The sequence below is a fragment of the Pelophylax lessonae genome (assembly GCF_965119305.1).
Source record: "Pelophylax lessonae genome assembly, chromosome: 1".
Classification (NCBI taxonomy): Eukaryota; Metazoa; Chordata; class Amphibia; order Anura; family Ranidae; genus Pelophylax; species Pelophylax lessonae.
In genome coordinates this window covers 265,535,971-265,557,289 of record NC_138768.1, presented here as the reverse complement: position 1 = coordinate 265,557,289, position 21,319 = coordinate 265,535,971, and the positions used below count along the sequence as shown (strand labels likewise).

The following is a 21,319-nucleotide window of genomic DNA, read 5'->3' as shown; positions in this document are numbered from 1 at the left end:
AAGTCTTAGGAAACTTTGTATGAAAATTTTCAGAATCTTTGTTTGTCGTTCAAAAGATGTTGTTTCCTTTTAACATTTGATTTTGGAATGAATTGACTTTACTAAATGAAAATCACATAAACTGAAAAAAATTTCCATCCTGCTTCTTTGAATTTTCCTATAACTGAAGTTTAATATAAACGTCGAATTGACCCACTAATTAGAAAAATAAACAACCATTTTTAGAACATTCTTTTCCAAAAATTATTCATGTGAAATTCTACCCATCTATGGCCAGCCAGCTTAACAAATAAAATCCAATCTCCAGCTCCCACTTCATAATCAGTTATGGCAAACAGTTTTTTTCCTTTTGGGATAAAGGTTTTACATATAAAAACTGATCATTGCAAGAACCCCTGCCATTGTTAAATGGTTTCTATCATCCATGTAAACTGATACACCTGGAAAAGAGCTTGCACTTTTGAAAAACAACAGACTTATGCCCCGTACACACTATCAGATTATCTGAAGACTTTTGTCTGCAGACTTACCAAAACCATATAATATGAGGTCAAACCTAAACACTTTCAATTTGTATGCAATCCGGCAGGCCCTTGCACTACATAGAAAAGGTAAATCTGAAGACAAAAGTCTTCAGATAATCTGATAGTGTGTACGGGGCATTACTGGCTGGATCAACAGATGAAAAATAGAAGAAAATAGCTGTGCAGTAGTTGGAAAAGCTTTACAGGTTGCACAGTGCTGGAGGTCTGTGTGGTGTTTGAGCGAAAGGCATTGGAGGAAGAATCTACCAATCCCTCTAGGTGGATAGAGCTGGGGCGGCATTCCATCCTATTGGAACCCTGTATACAGTATACTACTTACCAAAGCTAGACCCCAAGGGGTCATCTGGTAAGTGTGTGGAACACCTGTTGGTGGATTTTCTTTCCCTCTCCCTACCTCGCCTAAGAAGCACTTTTTCACAGCACTGAGCACTTTAAAAGTCACTGGACTATTTGTTTGTTTGCACTGCATTTGCATTTTTGCACATAAGGATTGCTTTCATCATATGCATAAGTTGTGAGAAAAAGGAAGTCACCTTTTTTGATTACAGAGCACTCAAGTCACCGGATGGTTTTTTGCTTTGTTTTGTTTTTTGTTGTTGACACTACATTTGCATTTGCATATTAAGACTGTTAGGCCTCATGCACACTGGACGTTTCTGGAGCTGCTGTTAGCAGCGTCAGACGTTTTTTTTTGCAGCTGCAGAACGCCCATCCATGTTATTCTATGGCCTGATGCACACATAGAGCTTTTAGGAGCTCCAAGTGGCATAGGCGTTTTACAGCTCCAAAAAAAACCCAGGAACTGTGCGTTCTGGAGCTGCAGCGTCAAGGTGTAAAAACGTCTGACGTTGCTAAAGGCTGAATAACGTTGCTTAACGTGCGTTCAGCCACGTTATACGTTTTTTTTTCTTCCATTCAAAATCAATGGTTCCCTATGAGAGCCTATTGATTTGAATGGAAGTCGCACCGCAAGTCGGATCAGGGTGATCCGACTTGCGCTGTGAGAATCTTGAGGGGGAACTCCACGCCAAAATGGGAAAAAAAACGGCGTGGGGTCCCCCCCCCCCAGGTTCCAAACCAGGCCCTTATCCGAGCATGCAGCCTGGCAGGCCAGGAAAGGGGAGGGGACGAGCGAGCGGCCCCACCCCCCCCCTGGACCATACCAGGCCACGCGCCCTCAACATGGGGGGGTGTGGGTGCTTTGGGGCAGGGGGGGCTCTGCACCCCCCACCTCAAAGCACCTTGCCCCCATGTTGATGAGGACAAGGGCCTCATCCCCACAACCCTGGCCGGTGGTTGTGGGGGGTCTGTGGGCAGGGGGCTCATAGGAATCTGGAAGCCCCCTTTAACAAGGGGGCCCCCCAGATCCCGGACCCCCTCCCTATGTGAATGGGTATGGGGTACACTGTACCCCTACCCATTCACCCCATAAAAGGTAGTGTGTGTAAATAACGACAGGAGACGTTTTGGAAAGTTTATTAAAAATCTTCATCCCGTCTTCTCCCTCTCCGGTCTTCTGCTCTTTTTGCGGTGCGACTTCCATTCAAATCAATAGGCTCCCATAGGGAACCATTGATTTTGAATGGAGGCAGAAAAAACGCTGCTAAAAGCTACTGTGGCCAAACGTGCAATAACGCTAATGGAAAAAGCTACTGAAAGCACGTTTTTACAGCTGCTTTTTCCCGGCGTCAAGAAACAGCTTTGGAGCTCGTTTTTATGACGCCCTGTGTGCATGGAGCCTTACTGGTACATAATTTAGAGACTTTTTAGAGTCTTTCTGCACTGTCACATTTTTTGCGATATTTTGCACTGTGCACTGTCACTTTATTTTTATATTTATGTCAAAGATTATTAATGTATACACCATTTTAGGTAATTTATGTAATTTTTACCACTTCTGAGCGCTGTCTTATCCTGTTTTGCATTTTTCACCAACACATGTTGTTTTTAGACTAGCAGCTCAGAAACACATTTATTAAGTTTATTCAATTTACCTGGGCGCGGTCACGTGACCTTCCTTTTTGAGTCACTTGGTTTATCAGTAGAAAAAAAAAGCCTCAAAAATAAAAACGAATGCAGTGATCACATCTAAGATTTAGTAGGCTGCGATAAAATAAATGTTTGCATTTGGGTTTAATACTGCTTTAAAAAATAACCGTTATTTGATTGAATGCTTTCCCTGATAGTTTTTTTTCCCCATTTAGAATGCTATAAATTCAACCCCAAAGTATGACTTCCGTTAGTATAGGATATATCTTCAGGTGTGTTTTTGATGGTAATAACACTGTTAGATCAGCTAGTTGTATATCTGTAAAGTCACTTATTACAGCAAAAGCAAATATTTTTCCAACATACCCAATGCAGAACTTGCCACACGCAACATTTCCACAGTGTTTAATGCCTGCGGCCTCTGCTTGGCCTTCTCTTTCTTACTGACAGATTCCACCTGCAGGCAAAATACTCATTCTGAATACACGTCAGCAAACATACACAACATTTTCAGTGTAACTGGGTGAGCCTGTGTTTACAAAAGAACGCTAAAATTATATAGCAGTACCAAATTCGACATAAACATAGTAGTTTTTTAAGGACAGAAAAACAAGGATATTTCATCTATTAATGGCATGGACAAAGCACAACCAAATTTTCCCTATTATAATTACTTGGCTACCACTGATACTGTGGTGTTGCCAGGGGATTCACCTAACAGAACAAAATCGGTTTTGTGCTGCTCTATGAATTTTGAAGTATAAGCAGGACACACAAAGATATTAAAATATACTTAGATATTTAAACATACTGGATAAGAAGATCAAATAAAATCAGTTATATATAAATAGCAAGAAGTATAGAGTGTGAACAGTGAAAATCAGTACTAAAATGAGGTCTGGCATCTGTTCGCTGCTGTTCTAGCTAACTGGATACGCTTTCTGACAGCCTAGACATGCATTTGTCAGAGGAGAAATGTGACTCAACACCTGTACTGTACTTCACTCTTTTCAAGTCATTGCTATTTATCCACAAACTTAAATAATAGGATAAACCTGCGCTCAGTATGTCATGGAGACTGCAGTACCCAACTGTGTCTGAATGCTGGACTTTTACAGAAAAATGGTACTATACAACACAGGTGCACATTTCCCTTTAAATCAATAGTGCAAAAAAAGGCATTCCACAAATAAATACGCCTCAAATAATTCAGTTCATATAGAAAATGTGATCCACTAGAAATAAAAATTCCACAATTCATGGACTAAACTAAATTTGATTGTTAAAAAAATAAAATAAATATACATTATTATATTATTATTATTATGATTATACAGGATTTAGTGACAACAGTTTGCGCAGCGCTATACAACGTTAGGGCAACACGTTATACTTACCTGCTCTATGCAATGGTACTGCCCAGAGCAGCCCCAATCCTCCTCCTCTGGTGCCCCCTGCTGGTGCTCTCCAGTGCTGCCAAGGTGTGTGAAAGTGCACAGCCGCCCGATCGTTTCCATCTGACAGCCAACAGTCAGCTTGTCAGATTTGCACACATTCCCGGCTGATGCAGTGTGTGTAACCCCCCCCCCCCCCCCCCTACTGCTGCTGACGTATGTCAGCGGCAGTAAAAGGGTTAATCACCATCCCCAAACAGCTCTCCTCCATGTACACCCCATAGAAGCGCAATGTAAATGACAGCCAGGAGGGGGCAGGATTTTTGAGAGAAAAAAAAAAAGAAATATCTGATAATCTCTGTGAATTGATAGAAAGAATACAGACCCTCCAATCATTCCCAGCTGAGGAAGGAGCCATCTAATTCTCTGATCAGACCTGCCGTTGCCATGGTGACGCATGTGATCAGTCACAGCAGCAGCCGTTTGAAAAAAATGCAGGTTGGGGCGAAGTGCTGCCATAAGCACACTGGTGACAGTTATCAGTTAGCTGGATGCACCAGCTCATTTGCATATCTTCGCAAAGGATTCTGGGTAATGGGTTTTGTCAGCTCAGGGATGGTAGAATGCGAATAATTTAAGTTTCTGGACGGTTTATAGAGGCGGAAGGATTGGGAAGAGATATACAAGCCAATAAGAAAGATTTTAATGTTGGTTTTGAGTTTAAAATGTAAAATTTTAATGTCAAATTTGAGTCTCCATAAGTTGGAAAGCTTTGTAAATGGGGGGGTATAAATACAATATTGGATTCCTTTGTATGTAGTGCAGTTGGTAGAGCATGGGCCGTGAATGGCTGATAGTGTAAACCATGGTGGAATGATACCATGTGCTTTACACAGACGTTGGAGGAAAATAAATTTCCAGTGACTTAACAGCATAGCTGTGTTGGAATGATACAATGTGCAAGCACAGAGATCACCAGGGAGCCATGGTGGAATGATACCATGTGCAAACACAGATGTTGGAGGAAAATTTCCAGTGACTCAAAAATCCGTGGTGGAACAATACCATGATTCAAACACAGAAGTCACCAGGAAGCCGTGGTGGGGTGAATACCATGTGCAAAAACCCAACAAGACAATTCCCAGTGAACTCAAAAAGCCATGGTTGAATGATACCATGTTAAGCACAGAAGTCACCAGGAAGCCATGGTGGAATGATACCATGTGCAAACACAGTAAGACAATTCCCAGTGAACTCAGCGGTGCACCATGGTGAAATGATACCATAAAGGGCACCAAAGAGCACAGAAAAGGGGCCCAACAATCAATTTCCCAACACGGATGGACATCTCACCTCCTGCCCAACTTTTTTTTTTTTTTTTTAAATACACATTTTAGGCCTGATGATTACTTTTTTTTTTAACATTTCTGACACGTTGTTTACAAGTTCAAATCTGTATTTTTACCTAGAAAATTACTTATAACCTCCAAACATTATATATATATATTTTTTAGCAAAGACTCTGGAGAATAAAATGGCGGTAGTTGCAATATTTTTTGTCGCGCGGTATTTGCGAAGCGGTCTTTCAAACGCAATTTTTGGGAAAAAAACAGTAAAGTTAGCCCATTTTTTTTTTTTTTTGGTGTATTGTAAAAGATGTCACGCCGAGTACAGTGGTGTATTTAGGTTTTGTGCTGCCCTAGGCCTGACTAAACTTGGGCACCCCCTAATTTAAATATGACCCACCCCTTCTTGTAAAGGCTACACCCCTTCCTGTTTTTGACCCTGCCCTGTCATCTGTAAACCACAGACCACAACCACAGTCTATCAGTGCCCATAAGTTCCGCCTCATCAGCGCCCATCAGTGCAGCCTCATTACTGCCCATCAGTGCAGCCTCATTGATCCACATATAAAGTCCCAACTCCAGCAGGAAATTAAGGTGCTCACATTGCCAAAATAATAAAAAAGTGTTCCAGTGGTCAGGTACTGTCCCTCATGCAGAGCATCTTATCGGACATCAAGATCTCAACAAAGAAAGATCTACTGCGCTTTTAATTGTAACCAATCAGAAATTCCACTGGTTGGCCCCAATGCATGCATCACCACAAGGATGTCCAAAACAGGCACTTCAATGCACTGCAGCGGGACCTGCTGATGGGCGTGATGACCTTACAGAAAAAGTTCTGCCCTCCTTTCCTTATTAAGGGTAAAGCGGAGCGGCTTTTGTGCACATCGGCGGGTCCTGCAGCGGAGCTTGGAGTGGTTATTTTGCTTGTCTGCTACGCAAGTACAATATATTTTTTCTTTAAGCTCATTTTATAATGTACTGCACCATAAGACTTCTCCTGATTATGTGGTGTGCGGCTGGGGGTAAGATCTAGTAAGCAGTGCCCGGTCTGAACTTATTTGTGGTGATACAACCATTGGAGCCTGACACCTTCTGATCAGTTACAATTAAAAGTGCAGTTGACCTCCCTTTGTTGACATTTCAGTGTTCATTAAGAGGCTCTGCATGATGGACAGCACCTGAGTGTGTGTGTGTGTGTGTGTATATATATATATATATAAATACATACATACACACACACAGTGCCTTGCGAAAGTATTCGGCCCCCTTGAACTTTACGTCCTTTTGCCACATTTCAGGCTTCAAACATAGATATAAAACTGTAATTTTAAGAATCAACAAGTGGGACACAATCATGAAGTGGAATGGAATTTATTGGATATTTCAAACTTTGTTAACAAATAAAAAACTGAAAAATTGGGCGTGCAAAATTATTCAGCCCCTTTACTTTCAGTGCAGCAAACTCTCTCCAGAAGTTCAGTGAGGATCTCTGAATGATCCAATGTTGACCTAAATGACTAATGATGATAAATAGAATCCACCTGTGTGTAATCAAGTCTCCGTATAAATGCACCTGCACTGTGATAGTCTCAGAGGTCCGTTTAAAGCGCAGAGAGCATCATGAAGAACAAGGAACACACCAGGCAGGTCCGAGATACTGTTGTGGAGAAGTTTAAAGCCGGATTTGGATACAAAAAGATTTCCAAAGCTTTAAACATCCCAAGGAGCACTGTGCAAGCGATAATATTGAAATGGAAGGAGTATCAGACCACTGCAAATCTACGAAGTCCTGGCCGTCCCTCTAAATTTTTAGCTCATAGAAGGAGAAGACTGATCAGAGATGCAGCCAAGAGGCCATGATCACTCTGGATGAACTGCAGAGATCTACAGCTGAGGTGGGAGACTCTGTCCATAGGACAACAATCAGTCGTATACTGCACAAATCTGGCCTTTATGGAATAGTGGCAAGAAGAAAGCCATTTCTTAAAGATATCCATCAAAAGTGTCGTTTAAAGTTTGCCACAAGCCACCTGGGAGGCACACCAAACATGTGGAAGAAGGTGCTCTGGTCAGATGAAACCAAAATCTAACTTTTTGGCAACAATGCAAAACGTTATGTTTGGCATAAAAGCAACACAGCTCATCACATTGAACACACCACCCCCACTGTCAAACATAGTGGTGGCAGCATCATGGTTTGGGCCTGCTTTTCTTCAGCAGGGACAGGGAAGATGGTTAAAATTGATGGGAAGAAGGATGGAGCCAAATACAGGACCATTCTGGAAGAAAACCTAATGGAGTCTGCAAAAGACCTGAGACTGGGACCGAGATTTGTCTTCCAACAAGACAATGATCAAAAACATAAAGCAAAATCTGCAATGGAATGGTTCACAAATAAACATATCCAGGTGTAAGAATGGTCAAGTCAAAGTCCAGACCTGAATCCAATCAAGAATCTGTGGAAAGAACTGAAAACTGCTGTTCACAAACGCTCTCCATCCAACCTCACTGAGCTCGAGCTGTTTTGCAAGGAGGAATGGGCAAAAATTTCAGTCTCTTGATGTGCAAAACTGATAGAGACATACCCCAAGCGACTTACAGCTGTAATCGCAGCAAAAGGTGGCGCTACAAAGAATTAACTTAAGGGGGCTGAATAATTTTGCACGCCCAATTTTTCAGTTTTTTATTTGTTAAAAAAGTTTGAAATATCCAATACATTTCGTTCCACTTCATGACTGTGTCCCACTTGTTGTTCACAAAAAATTACAGTTTTATATCTTTATGTTTGAAGCCTGACATGTGGCAAAAGGTTGAAAAGTTCAAGGGGCGAATACTTTCGCAAAGCACTATATATATATATATATATATATATATATATATATATATATATATATATATATATATATAGGCACTGTGAGTACCTGTAATGTTCTGGTACCTTTGGGTACCCTAATTACTCTTTCATAAGTGTATGCGCCCCACCATTCTCTTTTGGTAAGGTGCGCATACACCTTTAAGACTGATGCTGTCATCACTGAGCGCCGGACTGGATGGCTATTTAGATCGCCGGCTCTCACTCACATGTGTTCGTTCAAACTGCTTTGTGCCTTGATGCTAACCTGTCTTGAAGCTCTCATGCTTGCAAGCATACCTCGCTGTCGGAACCACGCTGCGCTGATCCCTGTATCCCGCTAGCGGTTCATCCGCTCTTGCCGAACCTCTCCTCTGCTACATTGCTATTAGTGATAAGTACCCCACAGGGGAAACCTCTATAACCTTTATACTAAAGCTTACACTATCTAGCTCTGCATACTAAGGACTATTACTACATCTGCATTATCTAAGATTGCTAGCTCTTGAGCCTACTACCACCTGTTCTTGCACTGGGTTGATCTCTCTTGTATGTCCACCTGCTACTCTGTCATCTGCTACCATACATGATTGCTAAAGCTATCTGCATCCCATCTGCTACTATCTTACTTTCAAGAACATTTCCTTTCAAGTGTCTGTCATCTACCATCTCTACCCAACCTGTCTCTTCAGCCTATCATCACTGTGTTACTATATACATAAGTCACTCTAGGAAACATCTTATTGAGTGTGTGTATTTACTTGCTGAATTGAGATCATCCACACATGATGAGTCATTGAGAGTTGGGATTGGTGTCTCAGCGTTTTTCTACATGACTACTGAAGTGGAATATTTCTGCAGCTGAAAATCCACATCATACGTAAAACGCAGGAGCGTTACAGATTGAACGAACCACAAATGGATTCAGCAGAAATAACCACTCAGATGACACAATTAAAACAGCAAGTAACTGCGTTAATACACGCACTTGCTGAATTAAAAGAAGACAATCAGGCTCTGTCGCAGCAGGTAATTAGACTGACACAACTTACCACTGCTCAGTCCCCTGAACCCAAAATAAATCCTCCTTTGGTATTTACAGGCGATCGCAAAAAAATTAGCGAATTAAAAAACGCATGTGAGTTACTTTTCTTGCTAAAACCCCGTACCTACCTTACTGATCACATTAAGGTTTGTACGATTATTTCTTACCTAACAGGCGATCCTCGGGCCTGGGCAGACTCTCTCTTTGAGAAAAACGACCAGCTTCTCAACTCCTATGCCTTGTTCCTAGCAGAACTCACTAGCCTATATGATGATCCCAATAGGCAGAGTACTGCCGATCTTCAATTAAGATCCTTGAAACAAGGTAGGAGACCTGTAGAAGACTTTGTCGCAGAATTCAAGAGATGGACCCTTGATTCAGAATGGAATGATGCATCTCTGAAAACCCAATTTAGGCTTGGCCTATCAGAGGCCGTTAAAGACGAGCTCGCCCGAGCGGATCTGCCAAAAACCCTGGATGCATTGATACAACTCAGTATCACCATAGATAAATGGATTTTTGTAAGATCTTACCGTAAAATCCTTTTCTCTTAAGCTCATTGACAGACGTAGTCTTCTTGATTCTCAAGAGCTGGGTTATGTTGTCTCCGCAGGAGTAGGACTAGGCAGAAAGACAAAACGTTCTGGCTCCACCTTAGGGGCAGTCCCTGAGGGTATATCCTCCCTCTCTCTGCTACAGGGAATCAGTTCTGTTCTAAAGCAGTAACAGAGAATTTAACCCAACCCAACTCAATGATAGAGGGGCGGGTACTACGTCTGTCAATGAGCTTAAGAGAAAAGGATTTTACGGTAAGATCTTACAAAAATCAGTTTTTCTCTATCGCTCATTGACAGACGTAGTCTTCTTGATTCTCAAGAGCTGGGACATCCAGAAGCAGTGCCACAAATGAGGGGTGGGATTGACAAAAATCAAATCCAATCTAGAAGGCCCAACCGGTGCCAAACTAGAAGTTTTAAAGGCTCATTATAAACAAAGAATGAGACTCAAAAGAAAAATTTCCAACGGAAAAAAACCCTCGAGGCAGACCACTGGTCTCCTCAAATGGCGGCCTGCAAAACCTTGCGGCCAAACACGGCATCAGATGATGCCATTACATCAACTTTATAATGTTTTGTAAAGGTATGCACCGACGACCAGGTAGCCGCCTTGCACACCTGGACCACTGACGCCTGATGGCGAAAGGCCCATGACGCACTAAGCGCCCGAGTGGAGTGCGCCTTAACAGGGAATGGGGGCTCCCGACCCTTAATAGAATAAGCCTGTACTACCGTCTGTCTGATCCATCTCCTAAAAAATGTCTTTTTCTAAAGAAAAAAGTCTTTGCCAGGACCAAAAGATCCCAGCAAGGAACTTAGGTCCTTACTCCTGACTAGACAGAAAAAAACTGATTCCCTGTAGCAGAGAGAGGGAGGATATACCCTCAGGGACTGCCCCTAAGGTGGAGCCAGAACGTTTTGTCTTTCTGCCTAGTCCTACTCCTGCGGAGACAACATAACCCAGCTCTTGAGAATCAAGAAGACTACGTCTGTCAATGAGCGATAGAGAAAGAAGATTACGAGAAAGAAAGGCTGAGAAAATGGGAATGCCATTATCCAGTTCTTCTCGGATTTCGGCCGTTGACCCCGTTCCTATGGAGGTAGGAACCATACGCCCACCTCTATCAACTATGGAAAGAGCCAAAAGACGATCTGGTAATCTCTGCTTGTACTGTGCATCCCCGGATCACAAGATAAACGTCTGTCCCCTAGTCTACAAAAAGAAGGGTGAGTGTTCACATGTCCTCCTAGGGGGATTGACAACTTCAATCACTAACCCTTACCTTTCTTTTTGCTTAACATTAAAGTGGGACCAGAACAGGATTACTACTAAGGCCATGATTGACACAGGATCTTGTGGAAATTATATTGACATACGTTTTGCTGCTTTAAATAAAGTTCCTATTATTTCTAAACTTAAACCTGTCTCAGTAAGTCTTATTAACGGTGTTCCTTTATCCTCTGGTCCGATCACTGATCAGACACAGGCACTCCTAGTCACTACTAACGGGTCTCATATGAAGACCACTACCTTCGATCTAATACCTTCACCCCACTTTCCCATTGTGTTGGGACTTCCCTGGTTGCACACACATCAACCAACCATAGATTGGAAGGAATGGACCCTGGCCTTCCTCTCTTGTTATTGCGAGGGTACGTGTAACCTCCCGTCTTTCGGGAAGATCCTGTCTGTGGTGACAGATGAGATTGCACCACTATGTTATCAGGATCTCTCTGAGGTTTTTCTTGAGAAAAATGCTCAAGCACTACCTCCCCATCGAGACTATGATTGTAGCATTGATCTACTCCCAAATAGCAAATTGCCGTTCGGTCATGTTTATCCTCTTTCACAGGATGAACTTTCCCATCTCAAAGACTATTTGGATGAGAATTTGAAGAAAGGTTTTATTAGACCTTCCACTTCTTCCACAGCAGCAGGACTCTTTTTTTGTCCGCAACAAGGACTCAAGTCTCAGGCCTATCATCGACTATAGGCAATTGAATGCTATTACAATAAAAGATCGCTATCCTCTGCCGCTTATCCCTGAGCTCATTGAGCAGGTGCGTGGAGCTACCTATTTTTCAAAATTGGATCTGAAAGGAGCATACAATCTCATTCGAATCTGTGCTGGACACGAGTGGAAGACTGCATTCAGAACCAGATACGGATTGTTCGAATATCTGGTAATGCCATTCGGGCTATGCAACGCCCCTGCAGTTTTTCAACGATTTATAAACGATATTTTCAGAGACTTACTAGATGTCTGTGTTGTGGTATATCTGGACGATATACTTATATATTCACGATCCCTGTCTGAACACATAAGACATGCAAGACTAGTATTATCGAGATTGCTTGCACACAACCTTTATGTGAAACTGAAAAAATGCTTGCTTCATAAAGAAGAGGTACTGTCTCTAGGCTACATCATATCCAAAACAGGAATCGAGATGGACATGAGTAAGATATCCTGCATTCAGGATTGGCCTACACCAACCACACGCAAGGCGCTACAGCGATTCCTTGGATTTTCGAATTTCTACAGGAAGTTCATCAGAAACTTCTCTGCCATTGTGAGACCCCTCACACAGCTCACTAGCATTAAAAAAACATTCAAATGGTCAGATGAAGCAAATAAAGCATATTCACCTGTTAAAGACAAGGTTTACTTCTGCTCCCATATTACGCCATCCAGACCCATCCCTCCAATACATTCTGGAAGTAGATGCGTCAAACATGGCAGTAGGAGCAATACTCTCCCAACGACCAACTCACACTTCACCACTTCATCCAGTCGCCTTTTTTTCTAAATCCCTAAGCAGTCCAGAGATAAATTACCCCGTGGGTGAAAAGGAACTGCTTGCTATAAAATTGGCTCTGGAGAATTGGCGACATCTACTCGAAGGCACCCAATTACCAATACTTATATACACGGACCATAAAAATCTCCAATATCTTCAGACTAACAAAACTCTCTCTCACCGACAGGTACGATGGTCACTATTCTTTCTAAGGTTTAACTTCCTAGTGACCCACACACCTGCAGATAAGAACAAAAAGGCGGATGCACTATCACGACTAACTGAAGAAAACGACTTCGAAATCCCTTCCGTTCCTATAATACCTCACAAACGCATTATTGGAGTTGTCCGTTCCTTGAAGGAAGAGGTTTTGCATGGTATAAGTTTGGATTCACCCCCACCACAACTAAATACTGATGCAGAAGGCTTCCTCTACTACAACGACAAACTTTACATACCACCTACCATACGCACCAAGATCTTGGAATTATCGCATGATGTGCCTATGGCAGGACATATGGGTATGACAAAGACTCTTAATCTGATTACCAGGCAATTCTGGTGGCCTGACATGAAAACATCTATACAAAAATTCATCTCTTCATGCAATGTCTGTGCCAGGTCCAAAATTGACACTACGAGACCATCCGGTCTACTATGCAGTCTACCAATACCCCAAACTCCATGGGAAGTTGTGTCCTTGGACTTTATAGTGGAATTGCCTCCTTCCAAAGGATTTAATACCATCTTAGTGTCAGTGGACCATCTGACAAAAATGGCACATTTCACTGCTATTCGCAGACTACCTTCGTCCAAACAAACGGCAGAACTCCTGGTGAAACATGTCTTTAAGTTAAATGGTATCCCAAAAACTCTTCTGTCTGACCGTGGATCACAATTTATTTCCAAGTTCTGGCAAGAACTATGTCACATACTACGGATCGAGCGGAAGCTCACTTCTCCTTACCATCCGCAGACCAACGGACAGACTGAAAGAGTCAACCAATGCATCGAGCAATATTTACGTTGTTACACTTCTTACCAACAGGATGATTGGGTGGATCTTCTCCCTCTGGCAGAATTTGCCTACAACAACGCAACCCACAGTACGACCAAGCAGAGTCCGTTCTACTTGAACTATGGGTTTCATCCCTCTATTCTTCCACCCCGCATCCTTCCTTCAAATAACCCAGTAGCCTCAGACTATCTTACCCAAATAAAGGACTCTCTGGGTTTGCTTAATACTACCATTGCACACGCTCATAGTCAACAAAAGAAGTACTATGATCTTCGCAGAAGACCTTCTCCTCAGTACGCTATCGGGGACCTCGTTTGGCTCTCAACAAAAAATTTAAGACTGAAAATCCCTAGCAAAAAGCTTGGACCTCTGTTCTTGGGACCTTTCCCAATCAAGAAACTTATTGGAAAAGCTGCAGTACAGCTTACATTGCCAATAGACCTCAAAATACATCCCATTTTCCATGTGTCACTACTGAAGCCCCATGTTCCTGACCAAGGAATAAGGCCTACTATCCCACCTCCTCCTCCTGTACAAGTTGAAGGTGGAGAAGAATATGAGATAAAAGAGATTCTGGATTCTCGTATCCACATAGGAAGACTTCAGTACTTGGTTCGATGGAAGAACTATGGGCCCCAAGACGACACCTGGCTAAACACCTCTGACATACATGCCTCTAGATTAATCCGCAATTTTCATGCGAAGTACCCAGACAAACCAGCTCCAGAGGCCTTCAGGAGCCGGCCTTAAGGGAGGGGTACTGTAATGTTCTGGTACCTTTGGGTACCCTAATTACTCTTTCATAAGTGTATGCGCCCCACCATTCTCTTTTGGTAAGGTGCGCATACACCTTTAAGACTGATGCTGTCATCACTGAGCGCCGGACTGGATGGCTATTTAGATCGCCGGCTCTCACTCACGTGTGTTCGTTCAAACTGCTTTGTGCCTTGATGCTAACCTGTCTTGAAGCTCTCATGCTTGCAAGCATACCTCGCTGTCGGAACCACACTGCGCTGATCCCTGTATCCCGCTACCAGATCATCCGCTCTTGCCGAACCTCTCCTCTGCTACATTGCTATTAGTGATAAGTACCCCACAGGGGAAACCTCTATAACCTTTATACTAAAGCTTACACTATCTAGCTCTGCATACTAAGGACTATTACTACATCTGCATTATCTAAGATTGCTAGCTCTTGAGCCTACTACCACCTGTTCTTGCACTGGGTTGATCTCCCTTGTATGTCCACCTGCTACTCTGTCATCTGCTACCATACATGATTGCTAAACCTATCTGCATCCCATCTGCTACTATCTTACTTTCAAGAACATTTCCTTTCAAGTGTCTGTCATCTACCATCTCTACCCAACCTGTCTCTTCAGCCTATCATCACTGTGTTACTATATACATAAGTCACTCTAGGAAACATCTTATTGAGTGTGTGTATTTACTTGCTGAATTGAGATCATCCACACATGATGAGTCATTGAGAGTTGGGATTGGTGTCTCAGCGTTTTTCTACATGACTACTGAAGTGGAATATTTCTGCAGCTGAAAATCCACATCATACGTAAAACGCAGGAGCGTTACAGTACCTTATTTCACAAGGCAGCAAATTTGCCACTGGAGTTAGGACTTTCTATTTATATGAATTGTGGACTTTTTGTATTTATTTATAGTTCTATTTTCTATATCAACTGCATTTTTGAGGCATGTTTGTGGAATACCATTTATTGCACTATTGATTTAAAGGGACATGCGCACCTGTGTTGTATAGTATCATTTTTCTGTTTATCAATAAAGCTAGGAGCACAGGAAGTTCTCAGTTATCCAAGTTGCGCTATGTGCAATGCTAACATACTCTGCTAGTACGGTTTTTGATTTATTCGACTGTTTGTGCATGTTCATGCCTTTATACTGTTTTGATATAGACAATGTTTTGTAACCTATTGCATTTTTTCAATAAAAAATATATTGAACAAAAAACATACACTGCTAGTACTATGTCTGACATGACACAAAAACAAACATTCATTTGTTCTTAAAGCAGAACTATATTAACCTCAGTTCCAGCGAAGCAGCATCCCTGAGCTCCCCATCGGGCCACTGACATCTTTTGAGCTGCTGGCTTGGTATCAATCGCCGGTCACTTTTATTCGCCGGGCAGGGATGACGTTGGGTGACTGCGCTGCTGCCCGATTTCTTCCACACCCCCTGGTAACGTGACCACATCTGCTTGTCCATGGGCACAGGACTAACATAATGGGTATAGGTGAGGGAGCAGAGCGGACACACAAACACTCTCCTCCCCTTCTTGTTGCTAACCTGGAAAGTGACCTGTTTGACGTCACTTCCGGGTACGCCTCTCCTACATGTCCCTGGCCAACATGGCTAGGAAAGAATGTAATGCAATGCAATGCCATCTACATTGCATTACCTTACATTCAGCAGAGCGCAGGGAAGACATCCAGGGTCTCTTAGAGAGAACCTGTAACCAAAAAATCATCAAATACGGGACTTTTTGTTCCCTATGTGATAAATAAAAATGAGCAGTTTTGTAAAAAGCAGTGTCAGAAGAACATAACCCCCAACTCATTAAAGGGGTGGGTGCTGTGTCTGTCAATGAACATTAGAGAAAAGGATTTTACGGTAAGACAAAAATCCAGTTTTCTCTTTCGTTCATTGACAGACACAGCTCCATATCTTCTTTGACCCTTGGGACATCACAAGGCAGTGTAAACATGATGGGTGGGAAGAACACAGCAAAAAACTGAATTTTTGTAAAATCTTACCTGTAAAATTCCTTTCTCTGAGTCCTCCGACAGTCGCCGCCTCTTCATATTCGTCACTAATGGGGTTATTGACCTTTGCTCCGTAGGAGTAGCTAGGCAACAGAATATATTAATATCAAAGCTTTTAGCATATCCCACCCCCAGGGGGTGGTCCCCTCAGTCAATACCTCCCTGCTTCCTGCATTTCCAACTCAGTTTCAGTAGCATAGCAGTAGAGTACATAAACAAACCCCAAAAGAGGGGCGGGGGCGGCGACTGTCGGAGGACTCAGAGAAAGGAATTTTACAGGTAAGATTTTACAAAAATTACGTTTTCTCTTACGTCCTCCGACAGTCGCCGCCTCTTCATATTCGTCACTAATGGGGACGTCCCATAGCAGTGTAGACATGAGGGGTGGGAAAAAGCAGCCGCGCCTAAAGCAACGCAGTACCCACATCAGATAGTAAGTAAGAGAACCAACTGGGCAACAGGAAAACGTGCTCAACAGGAGCAACAACCCAGGAAAGAACAAGTAACCTAGGGGTAAAAACACCCCAACAGCCAAGGGCCCAAACAAGGGACCCTAAGGCACTGCCGCACTAAGAACTTTACGGCCAAAAGAAGCATCTGCCGATGCCTGAACATCCACTTTGTAAAATTTTGAGAAGGTGTGAACGGACGACCAAGTCGCCGCCTTACACACCTGGGCCACAGAAGCCTGATGACGATAGGCCCAAGACGTACTCAGAGACCTGGTAGAGTGCGCCTTCACAGGAAAAGGAGGAACCTTCCCCTTCAAAGCATAGGCTTGCACAATCGTCTGTCTGATCCATTTGGCGATGGTCGCAGCCGACGCCGCCATGCCCTTCCGAGGACCCTCAGGAAGAACAAAGAGAGAATCCGACTTGCGAAAGGATTTAGTTGATGACAGGTAAACCCTGATCACCCTAACAACATCCAAGGAATGCAACGCCACCTCCTTCGGATGCTTAGGCTTCGCGCAAAGCAAAGGCAGAACAATATCCTCATTGAGGTGAAATTCCGAGATCCTCTTCGGAAGAAAAGACGGGTTAGGTCGCAAGACCACCTTATCCCAGTGAATCACCAAATACGGAGATTTGCAGGACAAGGCCGCCAGCTCCGACACTCTGTGAGCCGAAGTGATCGCCACCAAGAAGGCAACCTTCTTGGACAACAAAGACAACGAGATCTCCCTAATCTTTTCAAAAGGAGCATGTTGCAACACGGACAGAACAAGGTTCAAATCCCATGGAGGCAAAGGCTCCCTCCTAGGAGGGACCAAATGGCGCACCCCTTGAACAAAGGTGCCAACCAAAGAGTTAGACGCCACAGGGCGTTGAAAGAGAACGGCCAGCGCAGAAATCTGACCCTTAATCGTGGCCAACGCCAAGCGCTGGTCCACGCCCGTTTGAAGGAAAGCCAACACTCTCGACACCGAGTACGAGCGAGGGGAATACCCCCTGGACTCACACCAGGCAAAGTAAGCCTTCCAAGTACGGTAGTAAATCTTCCCCGAAGAGGCCTTCCTAGCCTTGATCAAAGTGGGAATGACCTCAGGGGAAAGACCCCTATCCTTCAGGACCTGGCTTTCAACAGCCAGGCCGTTAAAGCCAGCGACTGTAAAGCAGGATGGAATATCGGTCCTTGAGACAGAAGATCTTCTCGAAGTGGCAGACGCCACAGAGCGTCGACCGCCAGATTCACGAGGTCTGCGTACCAAGACCGGCGAGGCCAGTCCGGTGCCACCAGAATCACCGTGCGCGGTTCCGAGGCCAACCTGCGAAGGAGCCTGGACAGCAGCTGAATCGGTGGAAAGGCATACATCAGGCGATACTGATGCCAGGGCGCCACTAACGCGTCTGAGGCGTGGGATCGCGCGTCCTTGCCACGAACCTTTCCACCTTGTTGTTTAGACGAGACGCGAACAGGTCCACATCTGGGGACCCCCACTTCGCGCACAACATCTGGAAGACATCCGGGTGAAGGGACCATTCTCCCTGGTCCAGGGTCTGGCAGCTCAGATAATCCGCCTGCCAGTTCTCCACCCCCGGAATGTGAACTGCAGATATCGCCAGGACGTGCGTCTCGGCCCAAGACAGAATGTCGGCTACTTCCCGAGCCACTCGGGCACTCCTGGTGCCCCCTTGGTGGTTGATGTAGGCCACCGCTGTGGCATTGTCCGTCTGTACCCGAACTGGACGGCCCTGAAGCCTGTCCGTCCAACGCAGTAGACAGAGATTTATCGCTCGCAATTCCAGAATGTTGATCGGAAGGGAGGATTCCTCCTTCGATCAAGTACCCTGGGCGGACAGAACACCCAGAACACCACCCCAGCCCGACAGGCTGGCATCCGTGGTGATCACCGTCCACGACAAAGGACGAAAGGACTTGCCCCCCGACACCGCCGAGGACTGGAGCCACCACAAAAGACCCCTGCGGGTGAGACGGCTCAACGACAGCCGCAGAACCAGAGATTGCGGACGCCCTTCCCACTTGGCCAGGACCTCCGCCTGAAGCTCCCGTGTGTGAAACTGGGCGAAGGGAATCGCCTCGAAGGCCGAAACCATCAATCCCAGACACCTCATACACGTCCGGAGGGACGAGCACTGATTGTCCCTGAGGGACCTGACTTCGCACTGAAGTGTCCGAAGCTTGTCTTCCGGCAGGAAGACCTTCGCTTGAACAGAGTCCAGAATCATCCCCAGGTAGGGAAGACGAACCGACGGACACAACGTTGACTTCGGAAAATTTATCGTCCAACCGAAGTCCTGCAGAGTCTGCATTGTGATGGACAGGTCGTTCACCAGGCCCTGACTGGTCGCGGACCGAATCAGGATATCGTCCAGATACCCCAGGACAGAAATGCCCTGGGCCCTCAATAAGGCCAGAACCGGCGCAAGCACCTTGGTGAAAACCCGCGGAGCCGAAGCGAGACCAAAGGGCAACGCCACGAATTGATAATGATCCTCAGCAATGGCAAATCGAAGGTACCTCTGGTGACCCTCGAAAATGGGGATGTGAAGGTATGCATCCTTCAAGTCGATGGAGGCCATGAATTCCCCCGGAACCAGGGCAGCCACCACTGATCGCAGGGATTCCATGCGGAACTTGGGAACCCGCACAAAGCGGTTCAGAGCTTTTAAGTCCAGAATCGGACGTACCTTGCCCTCCTTTCTGGGCACAGTGAACAGATTGGAGTAGAACCCCCGAAATCTGTCCCGATGAGGCACCGGAACCACCACTCCCTGGGCCCGCAGGTCCCGCACTGCCAGGTGCAGATCCTGCAAGCGCTCCGGAGTCAGCTGAAGGTTTGAGGGGAAAAATCTGCCTGCCGGCCGAGAGAGAAACTCGATCTTGTATCCAGATCGAACGATTTCCTGAACCCATCTGTCCCGAATGCGGTCCAGCCAGGGTTGAAGAAAACCGAGCAAACGTCCCCCCACCCCAGAACCGGGTGGGGGCGTCCCTTCAGGCCGCATTGTTATGGGTAGCGGACCCGGACTGGCCGGACTTCTGCTTACCCGTCCACGGCTTCTTCTGGGAGCCTTGGCCCTTGAAGGGCTTGCCCTTATAGTGCGACCGAAAGGCCCGAAAGGACCCCTAAGAGGGCCTAAACGAGGTATTCTTCTTACCACGAACAAACTTAGTCTTGTGAGTTTGGGGCAAGAGAGTGCTCTTACCCCCAGAAATACCCTTTATCAGAGTATCCAAAGATTCGCCAAAAAGGCGAGATCCCGCGTAGGGCAAATTAGCCAAAGTCTTGCGGGAAGACTGGTCAACAGACCAACATTTCAGCCATATCAGGCGACGGTTCAAGACCGCCACACTAGAAAGACGCGCAGCCAAAGGGACCATATCTAAGTCCGCATCACACAAATACATGACACCCTGATGAATTTGATCCACCATAGCCAAAGTTGTCGGCGGGGCAGAGTCAGCCACCAGGGTGCGCCTGAGCACCTGCGTCCAATCCGCAATGGCTTGGGCTGCCATAATGGAAGCAAAAAATGGATTTTTGTAAAATCTTACCGTAAAATCCTTTTCTCTTAGCTCATTGACAGACGTAGTCCTCGGTGATACAGCACCTTCAGGTTATGTTGCCTCCACAGGAGTAGGACTAGACAGGAAATAAAATGCTCTGGCCACACCCTAGGGGCAGTCCCAGAGGGTATATCCTCTCTCTCTCTGCCTCAGCAAATCAGTTATGTCACAAAAGCAGTGCTTAGAGAATTTAACCCAACCCAACTCAAAAATAGAGGGGCGGGGACTACGTCTGTCAATGAGCTAAGAGAAAAGGATTTTACGGTAAGATTTTACAAAAATCCATTTTTCTCTATCGCTCATTGACAGACGTAGTCCTCGGTGATACAGCACCTTTGGGAAGTCCCAGAGCAGTATCACAAATGAGGGGTGGGAAAATGGAAATCAAATCCCAATCTAGAAGGCCCAACCGGTGCCAACTAGAAGTTTACAATGCTCATCCTTCATGATGAGACTCAACAAAAATACATTTTTCAAACAGAAAAAAACCCTCGAGGTAGACCACCGGTCTCCTCAAATTGCGGCCTGCAAAACCTTGGGGCCAAATGAGGCATCCGCCGATGCCATGACATCATTTTTATAAAATTTTGTAAAGGTATGTACCGACGACCAGGTGGCCGCTTTACATACCTGGACCACTGACGCCTGATGGCGAAAGGCCCAGGAAGTACTGAGCGCTCGAGTGAAGTGCGCCCTAACAGGGAACGGAGGATTCCGACCCTTAATAGAATAAGCCTGTACCACCGTCTGACTGATCCATGTAGATATGGTCGCGGCAGACACAGGCAACCCCCTTCAAGGGCTAGCCGTGATCACAAAAAGTGAGTCCGTCTTACGAAAACCACTTTAGGAAGGAAGGATGGATTCGGAAGAAGAACCACCTTATCCCTATGAACCACCAGATCTGGGGAACGACAGGATAATGCGGCCAGTTCT

At 44.9% G+C, this 21,319-nt stretch overlaps 1 protein-coding gene across 2 annotated transcripts in view; it reads right to left on the bottom strand.

The window, feature by feature from the left end:
* The window catches only part of TOP3B (DNA topoisomerase III beta), a 187,905-nt gene that overhangs the window by 71,988 nt on the left and 94,598 nt on the right, over positions 1-21,319 (bottom strand). For both annotated transcript variants that reach the window (XM_082247853.1, XM_082247854.1), the window contains one exon: positions 2,901-2,991. In XM_082247853.1, coding sequence (XP_082103979.1) covers positions 2,901-2,991 — 91 coding nt within the window. The remainder of the gene's footprint in view (positions 1-2,900; positions 2,992-21,319) is intronic.